The sequence below is a fragment of the Pygoscelis adeliae genome, unplaced genomic scaffold (genome assembly GCF_000699105.1).
Source record: "Pygoscelis adeliae isolate BGI_AS28 unplaced genomic scaffold, ASM69910v1 Scaffold194, whole genome shotgun sequence".
In the NCBI taxonomy this organism is placed as follows: Eukaryota; Metazoa; Chordata; class Aves; order Sphenisciformes; family Spheniscidae; genus Pygoscelis; species Pygoscelis adeliae.
Window position 1 is genome coordinate 5,422 of NW_008824549.1, and position 9,127 is coordinate 14,548.

Consider the following 9,127-nt stretch of genomic DNA (forward strand, 5'->3'; position numbering starts at 1 on the left):
GTCAATAATTTGCAGATAGACAACAAAAGAAGCTGGAGTGTGTCTGATGCTGGTTTTTGTGTTTCTCTTTCCTTGCTCCTCTCATCATGATGCCATCCAAAAGGGAATTCAGAGCTCTAGTGATTGAGATGGTGTTGGCCACCGATATGTCCTGTCACTTCCAGCAAATCAAAGCCATGAAGAATGCTTTGCAGCAGCCAGAAGGGTGAGTCACTTTACAACACTGTGCAGTGGGGGGCTGCATTTCAGCTGGTGTTTTGCCATTGTGTTTGACTTCAAAAGCACCTCTCCAGAGGCCCTCACTCTCTTTGATGTCCGCATCGATTCTTTTTCTGCTGTTGAATTTTGAATGAATTCACTTAAGAGTGAACTGGCACCCCTCTATACACACATCTCTATTCTGTGCTGGTGGACCAAAGCTTGAAAAGGTCACCATGTTGGGATAAGCCTCTCTGGGCATTTCCCTTTGCGTATCAGAGTAACATCAAGGACATGATCCAGCTGAGTGACCTCTACAGTTTGAGTATGACTCAAGGTTATAAGATCTGCAGAACACAACTTACATGTTGCCCTTCTGAAGATGGTATCAGCTGCCACCTCTGCAAGGGGCCTGCTCCATAACTAAAGGACAGATGAAAACAACTTGAGATCCACTGAGGGAAGGACTGGAAAATAACAGATGGAGCAGTATGTGGAAGGCCTTTTCTTCTTCCCAGTACGCCACTGGGAGCTGTAATATTTTGTCCACAGCTCTTCCCCATAAAACTCCTTTTATACTGCAGAAAGCTCTGAGTGATGGTCATTTTTTCACCCTGGACATAGGTCCATCCAGAGCCTCCCAGAACTATAACTGTATCAGACCAGAGCGTGGTTAGCCACTTGGTCCTCTCAGAAGCTACAACTCTTCCGGCTATTTCAGACAGTCAAAAGCTGGAATTAAAAAATGAGACTACCCATCCCAAGTAAATGCTATTTACTGGGTTCTTGGGCTAGCCTCTCAGGTTATGGTTTTAAGAAATTGCCAGCCTTTTTTGTTCTGTGGAACCAGGTGCAAGGATCCCCTTCTGACCTCACACTAGTTTTCTAGCAGTGAAACTTTTGTCAACTGCTGCGTAGACTCATCTGTGCCCCTGAGATCAGATCCTAACTGTTTACTACAGTAAGATGGTAGGGACCAACTTCTCTTCTGAGCTGCATAAAATGCAGCCCAGCTGAAATGGGGAACACAGCAGTTCTTCAAGCCTGCTTGTGCAGATAAGCAAGCCTGGAAAGGAGCTCAGCAAGGCTAAGCAAAGTTTCTTTTTGCACTTCTTAATGTCTCTGTTACAACAGGAATAGTGTATGTTGGAGAAATGAGACAATCTTTTATAGTTGTCTGATTTTATGAATGCAGAAATCATTCCATTAATATCCTGGCAAAAGATTCTAATGACCTTATTTCCATGCTTAGGTGAGATTTTTGTCACTCTCCACTGCAAGAGCAGACAATTAATTCATTTGATCCTTTGGGTTTTCAGAATTGACAAGCCGAAAGCCTTATCACTGTTGTTGCATACAGCAGATATCAGTCATCCAGCCAAGGCCTGGGATCTCCATCATCGCTGGACCATGTCTCTGCTAGAGGAGTTCTTCAGACAGGTAAAGCCAGGGAAGTTCCTCTGCATTTCTGCAGCACAGAGGGAGTGTGTGGGATTGGGCAAGGAAGTAGGGAAATACGAACACAGACCTTTTCCTTCTTCTCTGATTTTCTCAAGAACCTCCTAAATGATATGAAGCTTTCTCATCTGGCACCAGTAGCACTGGCTATTATGACTTTTGGGAAGTTAGTGTCTGATACACTGCCTATAGATGCAGACGTTATCTACATAGTAGAAATTCTAATTTGGGAAGCTAATATGTGTTTCAAATTACCAAAATATAGAATATGTGATGTTCTGCTTAGCTGTAGAACCATAGAAAACAGATTTAGGTAGCTGTACTTTATAGAACTGTACATATTGTTACTGTACTTATATTGCTCAAAAAATGTGAAAAATGCATTACCCTTACTTTAGATGAAGTGAACTGATTTAGTTTATAGCTCACAGTGGACCGCCTGTTGACAGACCCACAAATCTAGACAAATCATTAAGCTGTGTGTGATAGCTATAAGCTCCCCAAGTGATTAATTAAAAGCACTTAAAGAGCTGCCTTAAAAAAAAGTAAAAGTAAACAGCACTTAGGAGTGTTTAGAATACTTTTCACCAATATGAATTACTAAACTAAGCAGAAAACTAAGTGCTTAATTTCCCTCCAAAGTTCAATAACTTCATGTTTTATAGTAAATCTGAATGTAAAAAAAGAAAAATATATGACAATTTAAAAAAAGTTTTAACAATTTTTTTAAATGGCATCTGTTTTTAAAGGCATTTTGGGAATCCCTTCTTAATAAGGACACTGCAAGAATTTGCTTTGAAAGGAATCCTTTAATTTGTTTTTCAAACCAAGAATGGTATTACTAGGTGCAAGCACGTAGATCATACTTGCAGCTGTCTCTGTGTTGCCACACAGGAGGGTCATGCAAGTAGGATGATTTTCACAGACATTTTAGGCAAAACTCTGTGTATGTTTATGCTTTTCTAGCTCAAAATTATACTAGATGTGTTAAAATACACCACTGCTGAGTCCCCTGAAGACTGGTGAGGGAATTAAGATTAGCTAGATATGAGACCACAAAAAGCCCAAGTTTTGATCTGTTTTATACATGTAATGAAGACAAAATTATTATTTTATGTTTTCATAAGAATAATTTCATTTCAGCCAACAAATCCTACTTTAGTTTTGAATGACAAATGCCTCCACTTTTAGATAAAGCTTTATATAAAACTTGTATTCTAGTTCCAAATTCAGATGCAGTATTCATTGCCTCTTCAGGAAAACCCCTAAGCTTACCATGAAGCATAGACTTGTGTTCATTGAAGTAATTTAGTTCTAGATCAATAAATACATCCCTACCTGACAACAGAAAAACAACACATACACTTCTCACAAGCTGAGAAATACCACTAGCCAGAGGGGACTATGGTGATAAGAAACTGGGCTGGTCTCAGATTAGGTATTTATTTCCTTATGCTCTTCACCTGCAGACCCTCTCCTGTCCTTTCTGTTAGTGCTGTGCAGAGACATAAAGCCTGACTTAACCTCTATCAGTACAGGTCCCCAGCCCTATTGCTTTCCAAGTATTTTGTGATGTGACACAGGTCTTACTACACCAACTAACCATGCTGTAGCTGTGAATGATGCTTCTGAGTACAATACTGTTTTTTTTACATTCAGCAGCTATGGTGAGCATCTCTTAAAGCAAACATCTTGCATGAATTAATTCGTTTTACTAAGGCACTTCAGCTAGCCATGAGGGAGCTGCCCAAACAGCTTAGAAGTAGTCAAGTATCTCTCTGAGCAGTCAGAAAGGCAGTTAGGGGTTCCTTCCTAAAGAGAATTAGGCGCTGGGGTTTTTAAGAGGCATAAGGAGTGAGAGGAGAATGATGATTAGATAAGAGCAGGCTTTGAGAGATGTTTTTCCTGAGAGATGCAGCAGGCACAATAAAGGAACATTACTTCGAAATATTTCTGTGTTTGGTTTCTGTTTTACCCTGATATTTGTATATCAGACTCCTTAACATAAAGCAGAATTGTTCTGCAATAGAAGAATATTATTGCTTGTTGTTCCACCCAAAATTCTAACAGGACTTGTTCCCCCATTTCATGTATGTTATATTAACAAAAAGAAGAAGAATTCAGCTCTTCTTATGCCTACAAAAGTTTTTCTCTGATTAGTTTGCTGGCTATTTTAGCCTCCATTTGACATTAGTCGAAACACTGGCAAGAAGTTCAGCACAGTTAAAGTGAGCTGCTGAGTTAAGGAATCGATTCTGTAGTATAGTTAACAGGCTATTTAAATTTGAATGCTCAGTGGGGAGTATTGCAACTATGTCATCCTACGTATCTTCTCAGCATAAAGCAATATGTTATAGAGTGACTGAACCAAATTAAAGGGCTTTTTGAGAGTATACAGCTTGAAAGACTGGAAAAAAATGGGGTTATAACACTTGATCTTCTGCACCATCCTGTGATGTTAGAAAAGGACTTTCAGTTCTGAGGGCTGGAAAGTGCGTTTGGACTTTTGTACTTAAGCACTTACGTAAAATGTTGACAATGTCAGTGTTTCCTTTGGAAGAAACAAGTAATCTGCACCTGGCCAGCCATGACATGTGAATTCCTTATCTCAAAGACTAAAAAAGACATACAAAGAAGTGCAGGCCTTGAAAAATCAGTACTGACACTGATGTTTTCTCTTGAAAGGTTTGCTCTGAGAACTGAGTTCTGCTGGGTTCTCTGGAGAACGGCAGTGAGAAGCGTTCTTGTGCTCAAGTAGGTTTTTAGTTGATGCATAGAAGTACCAGGCAGGCAGGGAAAGTTCTGAGGAAAGATTCACTGGAATCAAGATGCTTAATTCACCAACTTCTTCTTGGACTACAACTTTTCCAGTCAGACTCAAATTCTCCACAATTTGTGTTAAAAAAACACCAAAAAACCCCAAATCAAAACTTAATTAAAGAAAGTAAAATGAGAAGCTTTTACAGTCATGACCTAAGATATCGAAGTGCAATGTGTCTTGTCTTTTTCTAATTTCTTCTCAATTTTGTTTCTTCAGGGTGACAAAGAGGCAGAACTAGGGCTTCCCTTCTCTCCACTGTGTGATCGCAAGTCTACTATGGTTGCTCAGTCTCAAATAGGTATGTCCCTTTTCGTACATGCAAAGTAGCATCTTAAAAGCAAAACTTACTCCTCCCTGTGGGGCTAAGATCATGGTGATCTCTCATCATTTGGAACTATGTTAAAGAGAAGAAATATAGCACAATGGTGTTATTTTCCCCAGATCAACAACTGAAAGCTGAGGAACCATTAAATTTATGGTGGTGGTTCCGTGCAGTAACCAAGTTACCTCTGATGTGTCTGCAGAGATGACTACAGTGCCTGGTTATGACACTACTCCATGGTTTTCTGAGCTGTGAAGATGAGGTGCACACGGCAACGTGTTGTGATATCATTGGTGTATATGAAAGTGTAATGTCAGTCCCTTCGATGACCTGGGCAAAACCTATTGTGTATTTTTCCATTTATTCCTCCCACCCTTTCCCTCCCAGTGCTTCAATCCAACCAATATTTTTCACTGAAGCCAACCAAATAGCAAAACTTTTTCTGCTCCACCCATTCAGAAATGGAGATCTTTTTACAGACTCACCAACAGCGCTTTCTCTACCTCTCCTCCAGTTATTGAGTGAAAAAGTAGGAGAAAGATGAGGCAACAAGCCTGGTATTTGGTGAGAAGACAAGAGGGGCTAAGTGAAGTAAAACTGTTCAGGAGGCTGGGGGCAAAAAAAGACAACGGAAAAGGTGGATTTGTGGGTGGATTTTTATACCTAGGAAGCAAGTGAAGTAGACAGAAGAATGTGATCTAACCTCAACTGGAGAACAGGGTGCCAAATGGAATAACAAAAGAAAGATAACACGGACCCTAAAAATGAAGGAACTGAGACCAGAAGCAGAAAGAGAGAGAATGTATTAAAGGAAAACAAACAAAGAATTTGAAGTATGAAATTTCTCTCAAAGAACAAGACAAAAACATCCCTGAGCCTAGGAAAGTTCAGATTCATATCTGTGGCTAAGAGCCGTTTCTGTTTAAAATTATTTCATTGTTCCTGTTAGGCAAGCCATTCTCTGAGGGACCCCATCCCAGATTTTTCTGGCTTTGGAAGTTTAGACAGTTCAGCCAAGAATCTGAACTTGAAAGCCCTATGCAAGCTTGGCCTGGTTGCCAGACTTGTAGCGTTTACTCCTCTGCAACAGTAACCCAGAAGAGTGGGAATGTGTGTAGAGCGCAGTGCAGCTGCTGAGGACATTTGTGTTCTGCCAGCAGCTCGGTGGAGGGAAGCAGCAGCAAACTTGAAGTACTGCAGTCTCAGCTAAAACCCATGTTGAGGACTCCTGGGCACACTACACCTACTGCTGTGCTGTGGGAGAAGATAAACTCTCTCTCTCTCTGGCTGGTGTGGAGCGAAGTGAATGTAGAGACTTCTCTTTCGCATCCCTTCTATCAGCTTTCAGATATGTCCCTCACTCCCTTCAAGGAAGAAGAGTTCTGCTTCCCATGGCATCCCTCTGCGTAGGGTTGTGTGTGCTTGAAAACCAGTTTTCCTTGTCCTCTTTTGTGTTCCTTTGCTCAGGAAGGCCAGGAAAGCCAAGAAACTTCTGCACTGATGCCCCTTGTGTCAAGCCACTGCAAAATTAATGATGAATTAAACCATCAACAACACAATTCCAACTTATAAAAGAGGCACTCATCAGTATGCAAAGGCAGCCTTATTTAGTCATTTACTGTTTGTCATTATATTTGATTTGTGCAGTTTAGTAATCCATTGACATTAATAGGCTACTCTCTATAAATCTTGCCTCCTAACATTATAAAATTTTCATTTCTCAGTCTGCTGCATATATTGGCAGGGTCTTTCTGTAACATCTCCTTTGTTAAATCAAAACCTCTTATATTTCTGGCTATCTGCTGAGGTAAGGCTTTCAAAGTTGTAGGCTAGATTCTCAGACAAATAATCTGTTCACATTCATTTATTTACCTGATTAATAGCCTTAACAAATTGTTCCCTGGAATAGTAATTACTACATTTCTTTGCAAAAGTAAGTTCTTCTTGAATTCTAAATCGTGCTATTATCTGCAGCAAGCAGCCATCAGTTCCCACAAAAAAAAACCCTCTGCCCTTTGTGAAATAAAATTGTACTCCTGGTTCTGTCAGGGACAGAGCCTAGAAATCCTGTTGTGGTGGCTCGACTTGTTTGTAGTTGTTGGTTTCCTGCCCTAAGGTCACTGCAGATGCAACAACAGTGGGCAAGCATTTTTATTAACAGAAGATTTTCACAAATGCAGACTGAAGGTTTTGCAGTACGGACTTTTTCCATGGAAATGAAGCAGTCTAACAGCAAAAGCTTCCTCAAAAGAAAGAATGTCTCTCTCTCTCCTGTTGCTTCAGTTTGTGAAGAAATTGTTCAGAGTTTAAACTGATATTTAAAACCCCCTGAATATCAAGTAATGAACCTGAGTTTTAAAACCTATTAATGTTAATGCGAATAACCAATTTATCATCCTTTTTCCTCTTCAATAGGATGAGTGTGGTAAATATTTCTGTACCACAGTGAAGTACAGAAATCAGAAGAGATTCATGTCCAGAAGTCAGGCTGCTTATCAGACTGGGGGAGACAAACAAACTGCAAAGAAAACCAGGCCAAGATTTGTATTTCCCAAGAAGAATATCAGCAGTTAAAGCTTCTCTGTCTGTCTCAGACTGTAGAAAGCTTGTCTGACTGGAGATCAGCCTTTGTTGTCATTGTCCTCTTTTGCAGCTGATAAATGTAGCAGCATCCTTTTATTTTTGTCCTTTGGCTGGCAAGAAAGAAAATTACAGCTTCAGAAAACATTGGATAAAGGCTGATGAGTGCATGCTGATGATTCTCCTTTTTTTTTTTTTTTGGTGATGGGCTTTGGGGAAACTGTCCTCTAGCCAGTGTTTGCCGTGGTGAATGAAGTTGTGTTCTCAGGTGGAATGAATGAACGCTAGGCACATGCCTGGAATCCACCCTCAGCACGCAGGGTTAATTGGTAAAATCATGTTAGTTGCTGGGGTACAGAAATATTTACCACATTCATTCTATTGAAGAACAAAAAGGATGATAAAATGGTCATTAGCATTAATAGGTTTAAAAACCCAGGTTCATTATTTGATATACAGGGGTTTTAATTAGCAAACTAAATCACCATATTTAAATCACAGTGTCTTTAGGTAAGAAGAGAGAGAACACGGTGTGGGGGAGGCACTTGGGAATATGGCATAAGTTACATAATTATTAATAAAGTCCTAAGTTTTGTTTCTACGGTAGCAGATTATGTTTCCCAACTTTATTATAATCCCCATTTTAAGGTAACATAGTTGAATAACTTGTTCATGTTATAGAGAATAGAGGAAAAAATACCACTTATCAAAGAAAAGTTCTCCTAGGTCTTTGAGTTTGTTTACCTGTGGTCCCTTGTGCCACCTCTGCCTGTCTTTGTTGATGAGATGCAAGATTTCTCCCAGGGAAAACTTGTTTCTTAGATGCTTACAGCTGGACCTTGTGTTTATGTGTAAATGTCGAGTATCTCAGGAAGCGGATCCCACCACCCCGCTGCTGAAGTTAGTGACACACTCATGCATCTGATATCAGAGATTTGCCTGTCTCAGGGTTGTTAGAGGTGATGGAGCAAATGGCAGTGGTATTACTTGCCAAGCGGAAGTGACAAGGTACCATGGCTTGGGTTTCTTTGATCATTAAGAGATAAAAATTCTTTTGAGTGAAGGGGAATAGAAGAGACATATAGACAGGCAGACACACATGCATATGTAAATCAAGTTTTCATTGTCCTCAGGATTCCTGTGGCACACTTAACACTGTTCTCAGTCAGTACAATTTCCAGTGTTTTAAAAAATTGTATGAAGTTTGCTGGGATTATCTGGGCTGTGATCTAGCACACAATTTCCTGTTGTGGCTTTATACTGCATACATTTGTGATTAACTCCCTGGTAGGAAGGGAGTTCTTTTTTTCCTAAATTTGAATAGGTAAGACTGTCTCAGTGTTACGGAGGCACATGACTCAGATGTTCAGATAAGACTGGATGCATATTTTCTCCAGATTTACAGAATGTTAGTATGAAATTCTGAGAACTTGCAAGTAACGTTTTTAATTTGGCTAGGCATGAAAATAGACCTACTTACCCATCGTTTCAGAAATCTAGCAAAAATCAGGGGAGGGAAATAAAACTAGAAGGATGCTGAACTGCTTTGCACTCAAGATGTGGATCAAAGCATCTGTGAATTCTGGTGCCTGGACCATGTGGTCTCTTCTCCTTTTATTGTTCTGTTATCACCTAGAATTGCCAGGGTCTGTTGTAGAAATATCATGACCCAGTCAGAAAAATGGTAATATTATGAATGTATAATTAATAGTTGATAATTACCAAATCTTTAAAAATTGTAACAGTAG

At 39.8% G+C, this 9,127-nt stretch overlaps 1 protein-coding gene across 1 annotated transcript in view; it reads left to right on the forward strand.

Moving 5' to 3' along the window:
- Positions 1-86: 86 nt before the first annotated feature.
- The window catches only part of LOC103915132 (calcium/calmodulin-dependent 3',5'-cyclic nucleotide phosphodiesterase 1C-like), a 53,329-nt gene continuing 44,288 nt past the window's right edge, over positions 87-9,127 (forward strand). The window contains exons 1-3 of the mRNA XM_009321897.1: positions 87-205; positions 1,518-1,638; positions 4,694-4,775. Coding sequence (XP_009320172.1) covers positions 87-205; positions 1,518-1,638; positions 4,694-4,775 — 322 coding nt within the window. The remainder of the gene's footprint in view (positions 206-1,517; positions 1,639-4,693; positions 4,776-9,127) is intronic.